Below are 25,402 nucleotides of genomic sequence, written 5' to 3' on the forward strand. Positions count from 1 at the left end.
TAAACTATGCTTCTAGATTGTTAGGTTTATGTTTAGGGTTTTTTCAAAGAGTCGGCTGTAATATTTTTCCAGAAGCTTGTAGATGTTTCGTCTTCTCGGCTAATAGTAGATTTCTCTAGAATATTGTATGCTTTCTTATAAAAGGTTGTATGTACTCATTTGATATTACGGTGGAATGAAATATAACATAGTTTATTGTGTGGCAGCACATCGTATTGTTCTGTGCATTTATTTTTTGTCCTCTGCCTACCCATCATGTTGCGCTAGAATTAGAAAAGCATTCACTTCTATAAGTAAATTAAAACTCTTTGAGAATCTCTTATGCAATCATGATTGTCGTGCAACGTAGACTAGAACAAATAGTTGCAAGAGAATAGACTATATGATCCCTGGTTTCACATAGCCAAAACCTTTTTCCATGCAGATCTGGATGAAATATCTTCCCACCATGCATTCAGATGTTTCCTATCCCTAATGAGGTAACTCTTATCAGTAGCATTCATTATATATTCAATATATGGAAGATGTGTCAGATCAGCAAGGCTATAAAAATCCAGTGCCAAGTACTTGTTCTTTGACGACGTCTCCTCATACACATCTAACACTTCCCTCAACTTTTGTACGCTGCTCTGAATAACAGCCTTGTCTTGAGGCACATTATTCCTTGGGGCGTAGATAAGCTGATAACGTAATGCATAAACATGAGGATTGAAATTCTTTCCTTCAACTTCAACCCATTGTTCAACCATTGCTTTCTCCTCCAATGTCTTGCCTAGCAAAGGAGTCCCGCGTCCTGCATATTTCTCAGCATAGTACCTTATGATAGCCCTTGACTCTGTACATACCCATTTAATAAAATCTCAGATCTACAATACCCAAATCAGATCTCCTTGCAAAAAGTGATTATAACAATGATGGATGCACTAACCAGCATATTTTTCATCACATAAAATAAAAACGTATCACAAAAAGTATTTATGTAAACTAGCCACATGAGCCACATGAGCTTTGGAAAGAAATATTAAAGATATCGGATGGAAGAGCACTGTTGTATGAAATTCAAAACAATAGTGTAGACTACCCATAAATATAAATATAATCAACATGTTACCAAACAGTGTGAGACTTCCATCCTGGAGTACTGGAACTTTTCCAAATGGCTGCATCATACAAATACAAGTTACTAACAATGTATTACCCTACAATGTAAACAGCAAAGAAAAAATATATTACAAGGAAAGTTCCCTACTTGTAAGGCCTGGAAGTCTGGTTTTTTATGATCCCCTTTCAGGAGATCAAGAGAGACGATTTCAAATTGAACATCTTTCTCTAGAAGGCATAGGTAGGTCCAAGCAGCTTCACAACCATATTGCCTTTCCTCTCGAATGTAAAGATAAAAAAAATTCTTTCTATACATTTGATCAGAGAGTTGTGATGGGAGAGCTATTTGTTAAATTACTGGGTTCTCTAATTTGTTTTATTAAAAAAAAATTTAAAAAGAAGGAAAAGAGTCAGCCACTGAATAATAAATGATTAGAACTTTTGTTAAGAAAACAAGTTTAGATGTGTAAAATTTGTAAACTATGAAGCACAAACATTCAGTTTGGCTCTAAACTATTCAGATTATAAAAGTGTATATTTGAGGGAGTGATTAAACTATCAAGTTAGAGTAGTACTTGGATGGGTGACCTCTAGGGAAGTCCCAATGCTTCACCTCTGTGAGCATCCAATGAGTGCCAAGTGCTCCAATTATTCACATGAGAGATGGATTTGTGTTGAATCAGTACTCATGAAATATGAGTCAGTGAGTTTGACTCAAAAAGTACACAATTAAATGCTGATAGGAGTATCACAATTTGACAAGCTATGTAAATGATCTACTACTTATCATGGTTGTTTTTGTAGAACTTTTATTATTTCTTTTAGTGTTTAATAAAAAGGTTAACGAAAAAATATATAAGAATTTATTCTAAATCATATTTTCTGTTTTGAAGATGTTGATATTTGTGAATTTCTCAATTTTCTTCTTTTGAAAAGTGCTTAAACATCCATTAAGAATGATTTGTTGGGAGGGCCATTGGACCTCTATGTCATTTTTAAAGTTAACATTGATGACACATCCCATGGAAATCATGTCCATTTTAGATGGGTTGGTCGTGATATCTTTCAATTCATTTTATTTTTCTGTCTATAAGGGCCTTCATATGAATACTTTAATGGAGGCTCTAGCCAACTTCTAAACTCTTAAGCATAGTTATGTTCTTCATTTGAAATAGGATTATATGTGATTCCTACTCTCAATTCAGGTGACTTTTCTAACTAACTAACATATCAATGAAGTTGTGTTTGGTTATTAGATAAATCTTTTGGTTGTATAGTTTTTGGGAATCTATTACTCTTTGACATATTCTTAGGGAGTGGAGTAGTGTAGTTTATTGTTTGGCCAAATAGGCTTATGATTGAGTTCCTACAATGGATAAAAGAAATTATCTCCCAAAATGTCTTATATGTTAGATGATGAAGTGGGTGCTGAAATAAATTAATTATCCCAACTCATGCTCCATGAGCAACTATTCTATCAATTGTCTAAATCTAGCCAACAACATTTCTGAACTATATTTTACAAATTATATAGATCTAACTCCTACTCTACATTTAATGTAATTTTAAATAAGAGTGGTTGAGCCTATAATTAGCAGTGCTCAATTTTGAAGAAATGTTATCTTACGCTTGAGTGTTTTTGTTATGTTATTTTCTCATGGTAGTAGAGGAATTAGTGTTTTAAACTTGGTATAGAGATAAGAATAAGGAATGGTGAATGCTATTTTGAAGATTGAAGTTGAGGTTAAAATAAAAGGATTAGGAAAATTGATGATAGAGAGAAGTCCACATTGGAGACAGTTGTTCTACAACTATTCCAATTATAGATCATAGAAAACAACTAGATCTAATATTATTTGTGTGGATCATACATGTTAAAATTGATGTAGGTAAGCTTAACTCAAGCTGAATATAGTTCATGAAAGATAACATCTTTGTCAAAGAAATGATGTGTTGGGCTTGGTGTTAAAATTCTCTACTTTTCTGGAAAATAGTTGCTAATGGCCTTTTTAAAAAATCTTATAGTGCTGATATATCTGTGTGATTTAGAAGTGCAAGGCTCTTGGTAGATAAAAAGTGTTGCATGTCCCAAAATTGTGTGGTGATATACTAATCAAGTGTAGATGGAAGTCATTATCTTGTAAGTGTTCTTTGAAAAATTTATGTTCGCATCTTCTGCAATGGTTCATAAAAGTGAAAAGTAGCAGCTTTTTAATGATGTGATGATTTTGATAAATCTCTCTTAATCTATTTGGTCTGTAAGATTTTGAAGTCTTGTTTGTTTGGCACATAAGAAGCCCAACATCAAGGAACTCTCTTTGTTAGAGACTTTTGATTATGTGCTTGCATTTTTGAGATCTTACTATGTCTTTTTGAAATGGATTCTACTAAGGTATCTAATATTGTGCTTTGTGAAAAATTAGATGGCTCAAATTATGCTAGTTGGGAATGTGACATAGAGTCTATTTTACAAATGAACAATTTATAGGAAGTCGCCATTGAACAAAAGCCTACATGTCAAAGTCAACATGATAAATGGAATAAAATAGATATGAGTGTTCATGCTACACTTTTATGGAAAATTAGTCTAGGAATTAAGCCTCATGTTCAAAATTTAAAAACAACTAGAGAGATATGGGAAACTTTTCAAATAATGTATGAAAATAACTAGAAAGATAAAACTGATGGACATTAAGAGATAGTTAGCTTATTTGAAAATCAAAGTAGAAGATACCATAAATTATCATATTGACATATTAAAAAATTTAATAAATCAACTTGCTATGATGAAGGTTGACTATCAAGACACTGAAATCATAGATTTTTTAATTGATTGTCTTGTAGATGAGTATATAATTTCATTTGTACATTAGAACTAACTCAAAAAATTGAAAAATTATTCCATGAAGAAGAAAAACATAAAAATTTGACAAGTAAATATACTAGAAGTCAAGCATTTACATGTAGAGGAAAATATGAGAATTACAATCAATATACCTCTTTTCAAAATCAACGAACTAGTCATGGGAATCAACAAAGTGGTAATTAAAATAGGACAAGTTATAAAAGGTAATTAAAATGAATGGAGAAACTACAAAAAATGATTCTAAGGAATAAAGTTATACCATATGTTATAAGTGTGAATGAGAAGAGCATAAAAGTTATCAATGTCTTAAGAAATCAAAAAGGATATTTTGTCAAAGAAGGAAATAAAAATCTTTTCAAGAATAGGTATATCATCATATAATAATAACTTCCTTAGCTACTCAAGGTGATTCAAGTAATGCATGGTATATATATTTAGAAGCTAGCCAATCTATGGCTTACAATAAAATCATATTGATCTCTTTAGAAGTAACAAAAGGTACAAGAATATTTCTTCGTAATGATAGTTAATATAACGTTGAAGGAATAGGTGAAATTTAAACTAAACTAAATGATGGTAAAATATTGGAAATAACAAATTTGAATTTTGTCTTAGGTAACCAAAAACCTTCTTTTAGTGAGATAAATAAGTCAACATGATTACAAGGTGGTGTTCTATTTAGATAAGTATTTCAACAAGAGTAGCAATGATGAATACAACATAGTGGGAACAAGAGTTGAGAATGGTGGAATATATAATTTTTTAGCATTTATTGATAAGAAGGCTTATATTACTATAAGATCATCTTAAAGTGAGTTATGGCATAAAACATTTTGTCACATATATTATCAAAGTTTGGCTATGCTTTCAAAGATCGGTATGCTGGGTGGACTACCTTGGATAAAAATAGCCAAAAAAATATGTGTGTGGGATCCATTATTGGTAAAAAACATATAGACACTTTTGAGAGATCTATGTGGAGAGAAAGAACATGTCTTGAACTTTTCCATAGTAATTTATGTGATGTTATGAACCCCACATCAAATGGAAGATCTAGGTGGCTTTTAATTTGCATTGGTGATTTCTCAAGGAAAATTTGGGTTTACTTATTGAAACAAAAGGGTGATGGTTTAAAACAATTTGAAATGATTAAAGATGTTATGGAAAATGAAACTCGAAATAAGATCAAGATAAAAAGATAATGGTGGATAATATGTAAATAGTATTAAGTTCAAATCATTTTGTGAGTATCATGGAATTAAGAGAAAATTGTTTGCTATATATACTCCTCCAAAAAATGGCATCTCTAAAAGGAAGAATAGGACTTTAGTACAAATCATTTAGTGTATTATATAATCTATGAATCTTGATTTGTTTCTATGGTCTAAAGATATTAATATTGCATCTCATGTTTTAAATAGATATCCCATGAGTTTTTTGAATATCAGTACTCTTGAAGAAGCATTGAGTGAAAGGAAACCAATGTCAAGTATATTAGAGTTCTTTTATGTGAAACATTTTCTCATATAATAAATGAGATTAGAGAAGATAAAATTGATAAGAAAAGTGTCATGTGCATCATTGTGGGGTATGTTGATCAAAGGAAATGGTAAAGGTTGTATGAGCCTCTTGTGGAAGATGTGTTTACAAGTAGGGATGTCAATTTTAATGACAGGTTTAGTTATGTGACAAAATCTTCTTCTATTCCACAATTTTCTATGCATAACAATAGATATTTTAAAGATTTTTAAATTGTTAAAATTTCTAAGAAATCATCTAATATAGTCAAAGAATCTAATCCATCTCTAGAGACTAAAAGTATTCAAGAGATTATCAGATGAGTCAAACAATTCATTTGATCCTAATGAGCACCATAATGAAGAAAATTGATCTTTAAACATATGTTGAGGCTAATGGAAAACTAAAATGGGAAAAATATATTTGATAAAGAATGAAACTTGTGAATCAATGGAGTTACCAAAGGGTGAGAATGTGGCTAATAATAAGTGTATTTATAAAGCTAAGTTTAAGTCAGATGGGAGAATTAATAAATAAGGCAAGATTAGAGGAAAAAGAATATTAAAAAGAAAAAGGAATTTATTACATGAAAACTTTTCCTTTAGTAGAAAAGATTAGTATTCTCAAGACTATTACAGAATTGGAAACTTGTTTCAAGATGCCTCTTTGCAAAATTGATGTTAACACTACATTTTTGAATGGTGAAATTCATGAACAAATTTATATGACTCAACTTCAAAGATTTTAAATTCAAGGATAATAAGACTTAGTTTGCAAATCAAGAAACTCTTTATCTAGTCCAAAACAAGCTTCAAGAGCTTGGTATGTGAAATTCATGAATATTTCCAAACTCAAGGCTTTCATAATAGTCCTCATGATCCAAATTTCTATGCAATTGAATTTGATCATGGTGACATCAATATTAAATTGTACTTTATGTTGATGTTCTTATCATTAGAAGACATAACACAACCCAAATTAGTAACGAAATGTTAAATTTTTAAGATAGATTTGAGATGATAGACTTGATTTCTACACTTTTCATAGCATACAAGTATGGTAGAAGGATCATGGTATTTATCATGAAAAAATTATGCTCTAGACTTGTTGAAAAGGTTTTGAATGGAAGATTGTAAGATTGTGTCTAATCAAATTTCCTTAGGATTGAAGATAAGAAAGAACATGGAAGATAAAGTTGTTGAGATTTACCTTATACAAGAAATTGATTGGTAATCATATGTATTTGGCACACACTTCATCAAATATTTCTTTTGTAGTTAGTGTGGTTTCAGAATTTTTGATTTCTCCTAAGGTCCCAAATTAGATTACATCCAAAATAATATTAAGATATGTGGAAGGAGATTTTAAAAATGGGTGTATGATATTCATCTCATGGAGACTTTCCACTTATAGGGTATTTAGAGTGGCTAGGATGTGCAAATGGCTCCAAATATACTATAGGTTATTTTGTTTATCTTGGCTCAAGTCTAGTTTCATGGTCTAGTAAAAAGCAATCTTAGAATATTTCTCTATCTATTACAAGGCCTAATATACTACAAAAGATGAAGAAACAAAGTAAATAACTTGGCTACAAGCCATTCTATCACTCCTCAAGTAGCATCATGATTGCACAAAACAAATTAGAGTCTACCATCACTATATCAACCATCTCATCCAACAATAGGTAGGACTAGATTATTGATATGTTAAATAAGGCATTATGTGAAATAATGTTTGTATCTATTAGAGTTGTTTTGGGCTACAAGCAGCCACATAGATGTCTCATGATTGTTTTTCATTTAGGAAGGATTCTATCCATTCTCAACAATTATATTTAGGAATTAAATGATTGTAAATGGGTATCTACTAAGGATTTAGGTTAGGACCCATTATTTCTAGATTATGAGGTGATATTTAGAATAGCTTATATAATAAATTTAGGGGAATAGGCAGGACCAAATTGTTGATATCTTTACTAAGGAATTATGTGAAACTATGTTAGTATCTATTAGACACTTTTTGGGGTTACAAGTGGTCACATGAATGCTTGATAATTGTCATTCATTTAGGAGAGATTCTAGCCATATTCAATAATTATATTTAGGAAGTAAATGCTTGTAAATGGGTATTTAAGAAAGGTTTAGGTTAAGACCCATCATTTCTAGATAATGTGTGGATATTTATAATAATTAATATAATTATGTTAGGGGATGTGTTGAAGTAAATTAAGTATCCCAACTAACTTAGTGAATTTTAGTAGAGACCAAACTCATGTTCTAAGTGCAATCTTTTTTTTACCATCTACGACTATCAACCACTTTTCTCAGCTATATTTAATAAATTATATATATATATATATATATATATATATATATATATATATATATATATATATATATATATATATATATATATATATATATATAACTCTTCCTCTATATTTATTGTAATATTTCTTATAAATAGGATTCTTGAGTCTTCCATTTGTAGTAGTTAATTTTGGAGAAATGTTTCATTATGAGCGAGTTTCTATGCTCTATTTTCTCTCATGGTATTAGAGAAATTAGGTTTTTTACCTATGGATAGTGGTGGGTTTCTATAATACCATTTTTTTGATGAGTAGCATATCATTTTTTCTTGTATCCTTCTTGTAACTAAAAACTTTCTTACACCTCTTTTATTCTGTTTTTTCAACTACTCTCTATGAAACTAAATAATAGAGATAAGTTTAATATAGACTTGATGAAGATTATTCAATAAAAGGTTTTGAGATTCTATCCTCACCAATTCCTAATCAAAACTTACAAATTATTTTTTTTAATACATTTTTTTCATATTCTAGACCTTTTTCATAAGATATGGACCAATAATGTATTAGTCCAAAATGACTACATCTTTCCTCAATCAACAACAAACATTTTTAAGCCGATGGGATTTTCCTCTTAGGAGCCCCACACTGATCCAAATTTCTTGACTGTATTTGGGGAGATTAAAAACCTATGACATGCAACCCCTAGCTCATACGCACTTTGCATGCAAGATAAAGTTACAAATTTATTGTGTAATGTTTGATTTTTTGAAATGTTTGTTCACATTATGATTGTCCAACTTGTGTCTCACTAGTATTTGTTGATCTCTAAGTCTAAGTTACCTATTAGTCTCTAACACTTAGTCATTTCAAAGGCAGTTTTGGACAATCATCGCTATGACCAAGTTATCTAGAGAAGGTTGGGCTATAGAGGACTTGTTTTTATTTCTTTATACATGTTGAGCAAGTAAAAGGTTGCTGAGCACCCCAATAGAGATCAAGTCAACATACAAGCTGAGTAACATAGAAAAGACTGAGCATTTGGAAAGTTAGTTAATGCTTCTCATGAGTCAGTTTATGCCAAGCGTATGGAAACCAAGTGACAACATGAATGTTAGATATGATCGAATGTCAAAACATTCAGGTGTTGAGTAAATGAGTTTTGACATATGAGTTTTTAATTGTAGAAACACTTATATAAATCATTTTAGCTTACTTCTACATGATATTTAAAGATTTTAGAGATAATTAAGGAGAAGATTATGTATTTTATTAGGTCATTAGTCTCGATAAAAGAAAATTAACCAATTAGAGAATCATAAGTGTAAAACAAAAAAGTATGGAATATTGATCATTGGTCCTAATGTAGATCTTTCTACAATTATCTATTTAAGAAGGGCTCCAACCCTAAGATCATGGTGTGAGCAATAGTGAATAGAAGAAAGTGTGAAGGAGTGAAAAAGCCAAGAATAGATGAAGGAAGGCTAAGTCTAATAGGAGATTTAACACAGCAATCAGTGCAGTGAAGGACACAACAGTGATATCAGATAATGAGATTAGATTGATATTTGAAGAGATAGGACCTATAAATAGATTTTAGAAGAAACCAAATAATTAGGTACTAAATCATTTTTGATAGATTAAGTTAGGGAAAATCTCTTAATAGATTGGATCTAACAGGCCTTATTTATATCACCTAACATAGTCCTTACTTTATTGCAAGTGTAAAATTCTCTAACAAGGTAAAACCTAATAGTCTTAAAAGATTTTAGAAGAGATGACCCCTCATAGGATAGATAATCAAAATTGATCAAATTATAGCCCTAACATGTGAACTTTGTTATTGTAGTAGTAAAGACTTGTGGGTTTCATCCCCACCCACATTTTACCTTCAACTTGAAGTGTTTCTGGGTTACCAAAATCATTGTGTTATAAGTTTATATTTTCATGAATGTTATGCTTAGATAGATTTCATTTCATTATTTCATGCTTATGATTATATGGTATGAGATCTGAGATATGAGATGGATTAGGTGTGAATACATTTAATTGTTTTATTAGTGAATTTTTTATAGATCCTGATTGACCCCTCCACCCCCCACCCCTTCTTTGTACTTTGTTTACCATTAGGATTTCCAATAATTGGTATCAAATCTTATTTCTCTTGAATGAAGTCTAACATCTTGAGAGCACAAGATCTTGATATGGAGGAATAAAAAATAGGAAAAGGTATTAAGAACTAGATGATTGAAATAGAAATCATACTACAACTTGCACGATCAAAAGATGAGTTAAGAAAATCCTTAAAGAAAAGGAAAGATGTGGCCATTCAGTAGAATGAAAAACTATATAAGAATTACAACACATAGTATAATTATCATTATTTTGGAGAGTATGGGAACATTCTAGGGAATGGCATTAAGACACATTTCAAAGGTAACTATAAGAAATGGTTGAATGGAAACCTAGTTTATTTCAGTTTTTGCAAGGTTGGACATGTTAGTAATAAATACATGACTTGAGAAAAAGCACCAAAAAATGAAAGAAACAAAGGAAAATGGAAAGTTAAGATGAACAAAACATGGAAAGTGATAGTAGAAGATGGAAGCAGTATAGAAAGAAAAGCTGAGATCACCCAATCCAATGGATCAATATGGACTGTATACTTAAATGTAATATCTTATATTAGTTACTAACAAGAAAGTTATTAAAAGTCCATATCAACATGCATAAAGATGCATTAAGACAAATATGAGAGACATATAGAGTAATGGAGTGAGTTTCACTATCAAGTGTTAGGCATCAATAATATAGTTTGTATTGATTGAGCATTACAATATAGACAAAACTCTTAAATTGATCAAGCTGATGTACTAGCTGAACAAATTGGTATTGATTGAGTGAGGTGACTGTGATTGATTATTTCAATGAAAAGAGGTGTGAAAGGCCAAGATAGTTGTTGCGGACCTACTAGAGTAAAAATACATTAATTTTAGACCTAAAATAAATAGTATGAAGGTATATATATATATATATATATATATATATATATATATATATATATATATATATATATATATATATATATAAAATTTTGGTATCTGTTTTCATATTTACTAGGTAATTTGAAGTGCACCAGTGATTCAAAAGAAAATTTCAATGATATAGAAAATGAATCACAACATGTCATTCATAGAACAAATTTGGTAAGTTAAGTTTTCAATGCTGAGTTGAGTTATTTTAGTTATTGTCAAAAAAAAAAAAAATTGAAGCCTAGTTTAAAGATGGCATAATCTATATCTATAGCTACAAAAAAAAGAAGTATTGAAGAAGAGAAATGCATAGATTGTGAGGAATGATTAGTGTCCCCCAAAAATTTTTATGGAATATCTAAATATTGAATTGACTAGTGATGAATTTGGTGCCTTGTCATCAATTCCATTAAGGGTATTGATGGTTCATGATATAAAATCATGTTATATGTGTAAAGTGGGAGAAATTAGAGTATGAACTTCATGCAAAATATGGGATATTATGTAATAATGGAGTGTTGAAGGATGAACACAAGATAGCTGCCAAGAAAAGCTTGGCTTATGCCTTAGCCTTTCCAAAGGTTTTCAAAGTCAAGTGGATAAAGATTGTATTGATCTGAAAAAGATGATATGAAGATTTGGTTAGAGGGTGGACCAATAAAGATTAACAAGGCTATCATACGTCAAGTTACTAGTTATCCTACATTAGATAAACCTAAGTTAATTATTAGTGTTGCATGGAATGTTGTCAAGAAAAAAATGAAGGTGAAGTAGAATGGTTGGGGCATGTTGATTGATGGAATTGATGATCCTATCATTGGGTTTGTAGTACATGTGCTTGCACACAATTTCTATTATTCAAGCTCACTCAATAACATACCTAGCATTATATTGGACTTGGAATACAAAATTGTGAAGAATGATCATAGTTATGTGTTGAAGATCTAATCGAAAAAATCATTATTGAAGAAGGGAAATTGTTGCAAAGAGGGAGATTTTTGATAAAGACTATTTTCAATCATTATTTTGTCACTGATGTCAAACCTACTATTTGTTGGAATGACAATTGCTTATAAGATCAAAGTACTATCACTTAGTTTATTGATGAAGAGGATTTAATCAATAAGATGTAACAAAAGCACATAAGGGAAAGGTTGAGTTGTGGTTTTGTAATGGAGTACAATGATTAGTTAAGAAAATGGTAAAATGATGTATTGAAAATACACTTGAAGGTATCAAGGTTGGCCACATCTAGAAACTCTAGAAGAATAAGTAGGAACAAAGTTATTTGTAAAGCTTGACTAAATTCATTAGTGAGTGCCAAGAAAGTTAGTTCATGGTATGCAAATTATTAGTAACTACCAAGAAAATGCAAAATCTAGTGTCTATCGAGAGAAACAGAAGGTGTCGAGCAAGTCGAGGTGCTAAGCTAGACAGAATGTAATGGGTGTTGAGCATTAGTAAAACTTAGTTGATACCAAGTGAATCCACAATAGATGTTGAGAAACATAGTATCTGCCAAGCATTAGAAAGTCAATAGTGTTAGGTTGCTATATTATTTGGAAAGTCAAAGATTCACTAGATCTGAGATGATAAGTTTGTTACCTTAAATTTTATGAACCAAGTGGATGATAAGAATGAGATGGTGTCATAGAATTTTTGGTAAACCATTATTAGGTGAATACAAGTGAATTCTACAAGATGTTTCTAGAAGAAACAAGATTAAAGGTAGATTCATTGAATCTTACCTAATCCATTTGAACCAAAAAATTAAGAGCAAGAAGATTAGAGCCGAAAAAGTATCCCAAACTTCTATTTAAGGAGCTATAGGTCAAGAAGCAACAGTGGTTGGTTGAAGACACTATGTGGTGTCAAGGAGAAGACATTAAAAGGGAGGAACAAAGTATAGAGATTCTACTTTAATAGGTGACCATAGAGGTGATTGCATTGGCACAGTGAGCATGGAGGCTCTAGAAGACAAAGCTTGAAAGGCAGACAAGCTATCAAAACTACAGAGACTGAAAGCTAGGCAAATTCTGTGAGTTGAAATCTTCAAGTTATATTGTGATTTATATCAAATCAAAAGCCCTTATTGTTACTGTCTAGCAATTGAGTTGGTTAGGGAAAAGTAATATGGACTTAGGTTGGTTTAACAGCCATTGTATAAATCCTTTAATAGGGTGACATTCCAAGTGAATGTTCCAAAGTCCTTTAAGCAGGCCCACTTCTAATAGGGTGGTTGAAATCCTTTCACTAGGCCACATTTAATAGTGTGTTTTGTCACCTTTAATAGGGTAGGCCTTTCATAGTGAATCACTTCATAAGAGTTAGAAAGGAGTAGCATGTTACTGGTGGTTTTTACCAAATTGGGTTTCCATGTAAATCACTATGTTATGTGTTGAGCTTTTATGTCTTATTTGTGCATGTATATTTTTTAGTAACCTGCTAAAATGAATGTTTAGCTTGGATGCATGGTTAGTTTAAATGGGCACACTATAATTAGTGAAAAATTATTAGGACATTTGGACCTTGAATAACTGATTCATCGCCCCTCCGCTCCTAGTTATTCTAAAACATTTCTCACTATTGGTATTAGATCCATCTACTAATTTGGTTTAAATGTAATAGAAGAAAAAAAGATCAAAATGTCTAAGAGAGAAGTTCCCAAGCTTAACAGAGATAACCTCACTGCATGGAAAAGTTTAATGAAGTTGCACCTAGGATCAATAGGTGATCATGCAAAAACCTCAATTGAAGGGAACATGTAACTCCATCTAGTTTCCCTACTGTAGAAGATATGAAGAAAAGGAAAGAGCACAATTAAGAAATGTTGGAGATTGCCTCTGCCCTCAACTATGTTGAATTTGATGACATCAATGGATATAATTCTGCATTCAAGATGTCAAAAGCCTTATCAGATATTTATGGAGGAGATTAGAATGTCCAAAGAGAAAAAAGAGAAAGCCTCAGAGGAAAGTTTGATGACATGAGAATGGAGGAAGGTGAGAATATTTCTCAATATGCCTCTAGAATAAAGGAAGTAGTAAGTGCAATAAGAATTTTGGGTGGTCATTTAGATGATGAAACTGTCAATAGAAAATTCTTAAAAACCTTTCTTCCCATATACTCTATTAAAGTATCATCCATCCAAGAGTTCAGATGTGTACTAGGAAACAAGCAAACTCTTGAAGGTATAGTGGGAAGACTTACAACATTTGAGTTATCCAACTTTGATAACTACAGACCTGAGAATCTTGAATCTACTTTCAAGGCCAAGCTATTATTGAAAGGCACTAAGGAGGTGAAACCAAAGAAGAAGAAAAGAAAGATAAAATATGCATCTAGTGACAACAACACAGATGAAGAAGATGTGGAACAATTAGAAGCATTTTTGGCCAAAAGCTTTCACGAAGGCAAAGGTAAGTTTCCTATCATTTATTTTAATTGTAATGAAGTAGGACATATTGCTACAAGATGCACATAGAAAAAAAAACTACACAAAATGCAACAAGTACAAGAACAAAAGAGAAGATGATAGTATAGATTACAAAGACAAAGGCAAAAAGTGCTACATTATTGAAGAAGAGGATTTTGATGAAAATGATGATGAGGCAGTCTATGTAGCCATAAAGGATGAGTCAAATGAAGATGAAACAACAACACTAGTAACCTATGTAAACAAGAATAAGAAGTGGATCATAGATCGTGGATGCTCACATCACATGATAGGAGACAAAAGTAAGTTTGTTACCTTAACCTAGTATGATGGAAATAGTGTTAGATTTGGAAATGATGCTCCATGTCTAATCAAAGGAAAAGGTTCCATTAAGCTTACAGAGAAAATTTCATGTGATAGTGCTTATTATGTTGAAAGATTAAACTACAATCTGCTGAATGTGTCACATTTAAGCAGTGTAGGATGCAAAGTAAAATTTGGAAACAAAACTACTAAAATCTATGACACTGATGGAAATCTGATAGGAAAAGTAGATCAAACTAGGAGTAATCTATTTTACCTAGATATGGAGGATGTTGTCTATCTCATTGTAAGATTTGATGATGTGTGGCTATGGCATAAAAGGCTATGTCACCTCAACTTTGATACTCTAATAAGAATCAATAAACTGAAGAAAGTTAGAGGATTGCCTAAACTGAAGAAGCCTAACAATACAATGTGCAAATAGTGTCAGCTAGGAAAAATGACCAAGTCAAGTTTCAAAAGAAAAACCTATACTTCCAAAGAAGTACTAGAGTTAGTCCATACTAATTTATGTGGCCCAATAGAAGTGCAAAGTTACAAAGGAGATAGATATATAATGTTGTTTGTTGATGACTACTCTAGGATGATACTAACATTAATACCTAGAACTCCCCCACAAAATGGCATTATAGAAAGGAGGAATAGATCAGTGATAGACTATGCCAAAACATTAATGATGGAGAAGAATGTTGCTCTAAAGCACTAGAGAGAAGCTATAAGTACAGTTGTCTACACCCTAAATTGAGTAAAAATCAAGAAAGGTACAAATGCAACACATTTTGAATTATGGTATGGTCACTCACCCAATGTAAAACATTTAAAAGTGTTTGGTTGTAAATGCTATATTCTTAAAGATTCTAAAAATGGTAAATTTGATGCAAAGAGTGATGAAGGCATATTCCTTGGATACTCCACTAGAAGTAAAGCATATAAATGTTTAAATACTAACACTAAAAAAATTGTAGAGAGTGCAAATGTAAACTTTTATGAGCATGTAGAAGTTCAAGTTGATGAATCCAAGAAACTAGAAGAGTATAGATCCTTTGTATACTTTTATGAAGGAATGCCTACTAAAGAAGAAGCTTCCAATCAAGTTGGGAATCAAAAACAAGTTTCAGTATTGGTTGAGTCACAACTAGTGAATGTTGACTTGAATTCAAAAGCTGAGTTGAAGAATGAAGAAAATGCACATTCTGATTCTAAAATTAGTACACATGAAAGCGATGTGCATAGTGACTCTGAAACTGAAAGACCAAACATGGAAATAAGGATAGAATCAAGGCTATCAAAGTATGTGAGAAGAAATCACCCTATAGAACAAATCATCAGTAACAAGGAAGCTAGACCTATGACAAGGGAAAAACTAAGAAATGAATCATATCTGCTGAGCAAGATTGAACCCAAAATAGTGAAAGATGCACTACAAGATGAAAAATTGGTGCAAAGCTATGGAAGAAGAAATTGACCAAATAGAGAGAAAAAAACTTGGACTTTTGTTCCAAGTCCACCTGATAAGAATGTGATTGGTACCAAGTGGATATTTAGAAACAAGCTAGATGAGAATGGTGAGATCACAAGAAATAAAACTAGACTAGTCTATAAAGGTTATGCAAAAGAAGAAGGACTAGACTATGGGGAAACATTTTTCCTTGTTGCAAGGATGGAAGGAGTAAGAACTCCACTTGCATATGCTACTTACAAAGGTTTTAAAGTCTACCAAATGGATGTAAAGTCTACTTTTCTGAATGGTATACTAGAAGAAGAAGTCTACATAGAACAACTAGAGGGATTTTTTGATGACAAAAACAAGGATATGGTTTGCAAACTGCATAAAACACTCTATGGTTTGAAACAACTACCTAGACCATGGTATGAGAGACTTCACAAATATCTCATGAAGATAGGATTTGGGAGAACAGATGACAAAAAAAAACTTGTATATCAAGGAAGAAAAAGGTAAAGACATTTTGATATCTAAAATCTTTGTTGATGATATAATATTTGAACAAAAAGATGCACTATGCAAAAATTTTGCTAATCAAATGAAAATTGAGTTTTAGATGTCAATGTTTGAAGAAATCAAATTCTTTGTTGGATTGCAAGTACATCAACTAAAACATGGCATATTTGTGACTCAATCAAAATGTATCAAGGAGATACTCAAAACATTTTTGCTTAGAGGATTCAAAACTAGTTAGTACACCAATGGTAACAAGACATAAGTTATCCAAGAATGATGAGTGAGCTAAAGTAAATCAGACAATGTACAAATCAATAATTTGAAAGTTACAATATGTTGTACATAGTAGACTAGATATTGCATTATTTGTTGGAATAGTGACAATATTTTCTACAAACCCAAGAGAAAATCATCTTATGGTAGTAAAAAGAATAATGAGGTACCTAAAAGGAACATATGACTTTGGCTTATACTACAAGATGAGTGAAAAGTTTGAGTTGAATGCTTACACTGATGTAAATTGGGGAGGTAATATAGATGACAAAAAAAGAACCAATGGAGGAGCACTCTTCTTAGGTAGAAGATTAGTCACTTGCATCAGAAAAAAGCAAAGTTGTATCTCACAATCCATAATTGAATCAACTGCACCAATATTGTATGGATAAAGCACCCATTGAAAGGTATGGAGGAAGAGAGAACTAAACATATGATACTCTATTGTGATAACACAAGTGCCATCAACATATTTAAGAATCTTGTGATGCATGCCATAAAAAAGAACATTTAAATTAAGTATCACTATGTAAGAGAACTGGTGGAAGACAAACAAGTGAATATGGAATATGTTAATTCAAAGGAACAAATTGTTGACATCTTCACAAAACCATTACCTAACGATAAATTTGAATATCTTAGAGGTAAGTTAAGGGTGATGCCCCTATCCAAGGCTGCTTAAGTAATAGAAAAATTTCCCTACATCACATGAGTTTATTGCTGAAATGATATAAATTGATGTAGAGGATACTTACTTTAGGTATTTCCTGAAGTAATTAAAATACTAAAATTCCAAACAAGTCATAAGCAAGGTGCCAGAGGGAGATATTGGAGTTCCTATAAATGCTACACATGCATGATAAGATGCTAACATAATATGTCTTTGGCATTGTTGTCAAAGAGGGAAAAATACTAGGAAAATAGCAAAAATGAAGCAAAAGAAAAGAAATTAGTCAAGATAAAAAACTAGAGAGGGAGCAAAACAAAAAAGGAGAAGACAGTGTATCAACAAAAGAGAAATCCCTAATACTTTGAGAGAGGGAGTTACTTATAGAATTCAAAGGGAGTCATAAGAAATTTGAAGTTGCTGATAGAATGAATAGTTTTGGATACAAAGTTTTCTTTTTGGCATTTGACTTACTTTTTTAACCTAGTTAGCATTTTTATACCTTTTTTGATCATTTTGGTTTGCCATAAATGCCAAAGAGGGAGATTGTTGAAGATCTGTTTGAAAAGATCATTATTGAAGAAGGAAGATTGCTAAAAAGAGGGAGATTATTGATAAATAATGTTCTCAATCATTATTTTTTCACTGATGTCAAACCTATTATTTGTTGGAATGACAATTTCTTATAAGATCCAAGTACTATCACTTAGTTGATTGATGAAGATGATTTAATCAATAAGATGTAACAAAAGCACCTAAGGGAAAGGTTGAGTTATGGTTTTGTAATGGAGTACAAGGATTAGTTAAGACAATGGTAAAATCATGTATTGATAATACACTCAAATGTATGGAGGTTGGCCACATTTATAAACTCTAGAACAATAAGTTGTAACAAAGCTATTTGCAAAGCTTGACTAAATTCATTAGTGGGTGTAGGGCAAGTTAGTTCATGTTGAGAAGATTATCAGTAAGTGTCAAGAAAATAAAAAATCTAGTCTATGCTAAGTGATAGAAGGTACCAAGGAAGTTTAGGTGTCAAGCTAGATAGAATGTAGTAGGTGCAGGGCATCAGTAAAAATTAGTTGATGCTAAATGAATCCATAGTAGGTGCTAAGAAATACAATATGTGTTGAGCATCTAAAAGTCAATAGTGTCGGGCTACTGCATTATTTGAAAATTCAAAGCTTTGCCAGATCTGAGACAATAAGTTTGTTACCTTGAATTTTGTGAGCTAGATGGAGGATAAGAATGATGAGCAGGTAGCACAGAATTTTAGGTAAACCATTTCTAGGTGAATACAAGTCGATTCTAGAGGAAACAAGATTAAGGGTAGATTCATTAAATCTTACCTAATCCATTTGAAAGAAAAAAATAAGAGCAAGAAGATTAGAGTGGAAAAAGTATTCCAGACTTCTATTTAAGTAGTTATAGGTCAAGAAGTAAGAGTTTTTGTTTGAAGAGAGTGGGTGGTGTTAAGGAGAAGTCATCAAGAGGGAGGAACATAGTATAGAAAATCTGCTTCAATAGGTGACTACAAAGGTGATTGCATTGGCACAATGAGCATGGAGGCTCAAGGCAAAAAAGCTTGAAAGGAGGACAAGTTGTCAGAACTATAGAGACTAAAAGCCAGGAAAATTTTGTGAGTTTAATTTAGATATGAAATCTGCAAATTATGTTGTGAGTTATATCAAATCAAAAACCCTTATTGTTACTCTCTAGTAATTGCATCAGTTAGGGGAAAATCCTATGGACTTAGGTTAGTTTAACAACCATTGTATAAATCATTTAATAGGGTGACATTCCAAGTGAATGTTCTAAAGTCCTTTAAGCAGGCCCACTTCTAATAGGGTGGTCGAAATCCTTTAACTAGGTCACATTTAACAGTGTGTTTTGTAGCCTTTAACATGGTAGGGCTTTCATAGGGCATCACTTTAGAAGAGTGAGAAAGGATTAGCATGTTACTAGTGGTTTTTCCCAAATTTGGTTTCCACATAAATCACTATGTTATGTGTTGATCTTTCATGTCTTATTCTTGCATGTTGATTTTTCTGTAATTTGGTAAAATGAATGTTTTTCTTGGATGCATGGTTAGTTTAAATGGGTACACTATACTTAGTGAAAAAAAATTATTAGGACATTTGGAACTTGAATAATTGATTCATCCCCCCCCCTTTCTCAGTTATTCTAAAGCATTTCTAACATTATGATTTTGTTGAGCTGAAATTGAAACAATTTTTAAAGAATCTAGGAGCCATAAGAAAAGAAAATAATACATCATGTAAATTTAGTTTCCTACTTTTCTATATATTTTTCTATGTACATAATTCATTTCCCATAGTAGGAAAAATTTCATGGGATAGAAACAAAACAACTATTGAGTAAATCACTGATTTAATCAATCAATTAGGAGAAAATTTTTAAGCTGTAATGGATATTTTTTTTGATGACATCAAGAATAAGATGAAAAATAGACTAAGGATACCTAAGTCAATTCTAGACAATTATTTTTATGATATATGCTTCATGGTCGATACATATTTTATATATGCAAAGGTAGTGTTGGAGTTTTAAAACTACTAAGCAATAGATGACCTCAATACCAAAATGATAATACTTATGCAACCTAAGGACTAGCCATTTCCTATTTTTAGTTACACATGCACACCATTTGAATCCAACATTAACAAAACCAAGAATGGTTTCCTTCTCTTTAGGTTCTGCAAAACCAAGGTGGGTATACCTAAGGGATGACTCAATCTAACTATTGTTGTATGGACACTATCTGAGTTTCATTCTAATTCTCATCCTCAATCTATAAAAACATAGCTAATGGTGACATTTAAATAGAACACATCCCATATAACAGATTTGGTCATAAAGTCTTCTGTAGATCTGCAAGTATTCTTTGCAACAATGGCTAACTAAGGCTAGAATGTTTCATGCAAACAAGTATTGACCAAATTTGAAGATCTTCAAGAAATAAAAGTAAAATTGATTGTAAATTTTGCATTTGATACCCATTTATTATCTATTTCTCTTTTAGCTAAATCAATTTGACTAGTGCCTAATCCAACATGGTTCAGAGTCTACTGCAAATCTATAGATCTAATTTTTTGCATTACAACAAATATTATTAGTAGTTCTTACAAGAATCCATCATTCAGAACATCCTTCCTATTACTACAACAACCTTATCAAATTCATCATAGCATTTACTCAATTCCTTGAACTAATAGTAGTGATGAAAAGATATACAACCTGAATGATTGCATTCAGTTGCACGAGTTTTTTTTTTACTCATACAACATCAATATAACTAAGTACCCAAAAGGAGACAAAACTCAGAAAAAATTGATATGGGGATAGCTCATAATTTGTATTCATTTTCTTTCAAAATTGTATATATTTTGCAGTAAACTCAGAATGATCATAGGAAGAAGCACAAAGATCATTCTATATTAATGTATTCCCATAAACTAATGGAGAAAATACATCATAAAGCTTGTTCAAATTACTTGGACTGAAAAAAAAAACTAATTATGACTAACTGTATAAGAAATTAGACCCTTGTTCTAGCCCAGGGATCTCACTTAAATATGTGAGATGCAACAAGCTTCAACTGTGGAAAACTTGACACATGTCGAGGAAAATAAAAATCAATGTAATTAAAATTTAACACAACAATGTGTACTTTAGGTAGGCCCATTTCTGTTACGTAAAAATGAGTTACTGGCCTTTTTGATTTTCCACCATTATTTTGACTCCTCTAAGTATGTTTCCATCAGGCTGGCCAATGATGATTATTATGGCATTTCTATATCAACTTTTACCTTTGGATTTTCATTGTTTTCACCTTGGAAGGATAATATTACTTTTATCCTTGATTGTTTCTATGTCACATCCACATCCTCGACTTTTGTATCTGTTACTGGAGCTAACTGGTCATTCTTTTCTTCTTCTTCCTATTGGCCCTATGTAATGGTATCAATGATTTGAACCTCATCATCCTGCACCTCATCATTGTCAATTTCAACTTCCTCAAATAGTTCATTAGGAGCTATGTTGGCCATCCATTTGTCAAACATTGTGTCATCTAGCCAATCAAATTGAAGAATGTCTTGTTGCCTTTTGATAATGTATTTTTCCTCCCTATTAATATCAAAAAATTCCTATTTTAAAGAATCAAAGAATATTTGGGCTTTCACTATTTCTTTAGTTGTGGTAGCCCGCCATGCATGCCCTATTTCATTTATAATTATATTCATCCTTAAACAAAATATATCAAGTTCTTTTGCCTAGTCATCTTTGTTTTTCAAATTATTTCTCTTATCTAGGGCATGAGGAAAAAAACTAAACTTTTGGCTCTTGTACTTGTTCAAGTAGCCTACTGTTATTCTTTGTAAATGAATCCTCTTATTGTCAAAATCAGAAATATCAGAAACAATATCAAAGGTTTTCTCAATTTGATCATAAGAAGTTTTTATGAAAAAGTAACATAAAAATGTCATTTCTTCCTCCCTTCTGACCCATTTATTCACAATAGGCTTTAGAGCCTCATCACTAGATTTTAATTCCTCCCAGATACTAATCACCCTAGCCAACTGATCATAAACTAGTGGCCATTCAATTTTGGCCCCCAAATATGTGAGAGCTTTTCTTAATTTATCTTCATATTTTGGCTCCAACTCCACATGTAGGGCCCATAGTTTACTCTTTTCTTCTTCAAAATCTTCAGCAATGTAGTACTATGGCCTTTAGGGTGTATCTAGTATTTCTATGAGGGGGGTGGATTTGAAGGGTTCAACTGGGGGGTGAGGGTATGTTATTCTTGGTGCTATTGACCTCCCCATTAGCTTTCTTTCAAGCTCAATCCTGTTTTTAACCTCTTTATTGTAGGCCTCTAAAAAAAATTCATATTTGTTTTATAACTCAAACATGGCCTATTCTTCCTTCTTAGCAGTGGCCAAAACAAATTGGGATGAATCCACAATCCATTGTGCTGCCTATACATGAGAAGTCTCAGCCACCCTCCTTACAATGATGTTACTTGTTAGCCAAGATTCATCTAGCTATGATGAAATAACCCTAGACCCTCTCCTTAATGACCATATGACCAGAGCAACTTGATCTTCACAAAATGAAGTTCCTACAAACTCCTTTTTGTTTGGGTCTTGTAACTCCAATTTATTAGAAATAGAATTGAAAATCAAAGTATCTGTAATATCCCAATTAGGAAACAATAATATATTAGAAGCCTTTACCATTTGCCTCCCCTCTCAAGGGGCTATGTTTGGGAACTCTTGCATCATTTATTCCTTTATTTGATTCTATATAGAGGCTCCATCCATTTTTGGATGCTTTGCTGTTTATTTTTTGCACTTTTCCTCAAAATTGCTCATATTTTCCCTCCATGCAAATTGATGAAAGGCCCTAGATTTGACAAAACTATCATCAGACAAATATTGTCACTTAGTTTGTTCCAAAATAGGGTCCAATACCCTTCCTTTGTAATCTACAATTGTTTATTCAAAACTTGGCATTGGAGGCCCCTGAGGTTCTCCTTCATTTATTTCTACTTGCGTAACCAAGACTTCCCTTGTGATCCCAACTGCTCAACCTACTCTTCAGTGAGTTGCTCCTCTTCAACTTTGAAGGGGGTCTATGAGGGTGAGTATTCCTCAACATGAGGATCCTCTTCCCTTATTTTCTTTCTCCTCTTTAGAGAGGGTTCAAAAGGCCTCTCCTCCACAATAGCACTAGTGGAGGCCATTATTTGTTTTCCTTTTTCTACAAAGGCCCCTTTATTCTGAATAAGAGTGTACCCTGGCATTTTCTGGATAGTTGATTGACTTGCCTCTATATTGGGAGTAATGCCTAATATTCTCATTGCTTCTCTAGCCTTATCTAGGTAAAATCTAATAAAGAATTGTTTCTTTTCATTCATTGCCGCTATTATTTCAGGAAAAGTATTCATAAGTTTTCTTATCTTATCTATATTTGTGACTACATCATCCAAAGGACTATAATCTGGATCAAAATAATGAATGAAATCCAAAATTTTAGAGAAGACTCTCCACTTTTCTTTCCTTGTCTCCTACTCTTGCAAGGAGTACTCATTCCTTATTATATCTTCTCGAAAGTAAAAATCATGTTCAATTTTTCCAAGCTTAATTCTGCACCTCAAGGCCATGTTGAAAAATCCCTCTGAATCATAAAAATGTGAGTGAGAAATAGCCATCTTGTACGGATCCAAAGTGTTTTGCAAAGAGTTCCAACCCCCTTTTGTGATTACAAAATGATGGGCTATTGTGCAAGTGGGGAAAATTGATCTTGTTAATCTTTACAGCAAAAATGTTTCCTCTACTCCTCCCAATTGCCACAAAACTTAGCTACTCCTACCTTCAAAGGCACCTGGTATGGTAATCCATGAGGGCTCCCCCTAAAACCATAAATTCTAAAAATAGTAGAAATAGACTAAGGAATAATATCTCCCCCATTACAAACTTTCAAATTATGGAGGGTATCCATAGGCCTTATGAGACCCATCAATGCTTTAGGGATTTTAGGATTGTCACTTAATAAGAGGCATCTCAACTTGGAAGTTAAATACTAGTCAAACTAGACAAAACTAGAATTCTCTACATCCCACATCATATCTGCACTCCACAACTTGACTGGAAATGCTTCCCCATTCTCCCCTCTATTTAATTTCATTTCTTTACCAAAATATGAAACTCCATTAAACAAAAACATATGCATCAACAATGAGTAATGACCAAAGGTTTTTTCTATCTTGGTCTTGGCAATCCCAATTAACCCATTGTGAATTTCCTCAGCCAAATAAGAAGCAAAATAAAAAATGATGTCCTTACCAAAAGATGAGATCTGAACAACCATAAATTATTCTTCGTCTCTCCCAAAAACTCTGCACAAGGTCCTATATATCTCTATAGCACTAGAAATGACATATGCCTTTTTGAAGGGTTCCTTGGTGCTATTGTTATCACTGGAAGAGTTCCAATTTTACCTATATGTGCCTTCAATGCACCTTGTCTAATGATGTCCTTTTTGGACATGTAATCCTTTTCTAGTCCTTCCAAATCAATGGGAACATGGTAACCAGCGATATGCCCTAAGCCAAAAACTTCCCTAATCTCATCTGGCCTGACTATAATTAAGATCTGGCCATTAGTTCTTCTTACAACCCTAATGGCTTGGTCATAGTTTTTGGACACAGGTTCAAGAAGATCATAGTCCATCAACACACTAGGAAACACTAGTTTCCCTAGATCAAAGTTCCAAATATTGGTATGTGGGGGAAAAAGGTTCCTCTTTGAAAACCATTTTCTAAACAATTCTAGACTAGTTTGAGTGGTGCTAGAATCCCTGAACCAATTACCCTTGTCATATAATCCATCTGCTATCCTCAACCTAGGGTTTAATGTTGTAAGCCTTCTGATTTTCAAAGTTTTAGTGGTGGAATTGGGAAGTAGCTCAAGTAAATCATCATGGACATTCCTATCCAAGTAATTCACCTAAGCATAGAATCCCTTCTTTGGAGGCATTCTAAATTTTAATTTGTAGAATTAAGATAGTACAAAAACTATAGTGTGAATACTTACCCGACTCTTTGCTTATTTCTCTCTGTAACTCTGCAATGTCTTTGCGAACACCAGGAATTTGCTTATGCATTCTTGTTCGACTCGTAAATTTCTCAACAATGGCTTCTACTCAAAAAAATTTGCAATCTTTGTTTGCATAGGATGGACCTAAGAAAATCTTTTGTATTATACTCTGCTTTCCTTTGCACGTGAAGCCTTCAAGATTCATAAAGGCACACAATGGTAAACAATAGTGTGGCATCATCTTTCCTTTTGAATTTGTACCGTTGATTTATAAAAAATTCTATGATTTAGG

At 32.3% G+C, this 25,402-nt stretch overlaps 1 protein-coding gene across 1 annotated transcript; it reads right to left on the minus strand.

The window, feature by feature from the left end:
- Nucleotides 1-395: 395 nt before the first annotated feature.
- On the minus strand, nt 396-25,177 carry LOC149528566 (glutathione S-transferase F10-like). Its single transcript, XM_089808053.1, has 4 exons — nt 25,108-25,177; nt 1,250-1,329; nt 1,112-1,160; nt 396-835 (listed from the first exon to the last, which is right to left on the minus strand). Exons 1-4 carry the CDS (start codon nt 25,175-25,177, stop codon nt 396-398), a joined length of 639 nt encoding a protein of 212 aa, XP_089664179.1.
- Between the last annotated feature and the right edge of the window lie 225 nt (nt 25,178-25,402).

Source organism: Cupressus sempervirens, chromosome 11, assembly GCF_028749045.1.
Source record: "Cupressus sempervirens isolate cs-2001-9-10 chromosome 11, ASM2874904v1, whole genome shotgun sequence".
Lineage (NCBI taxonomy): Eukaryota > Viridiplantae > Streptophyta > Pinopsida > Cupressales > Cupressaceae > Cupressus > Cupressus sempervirens.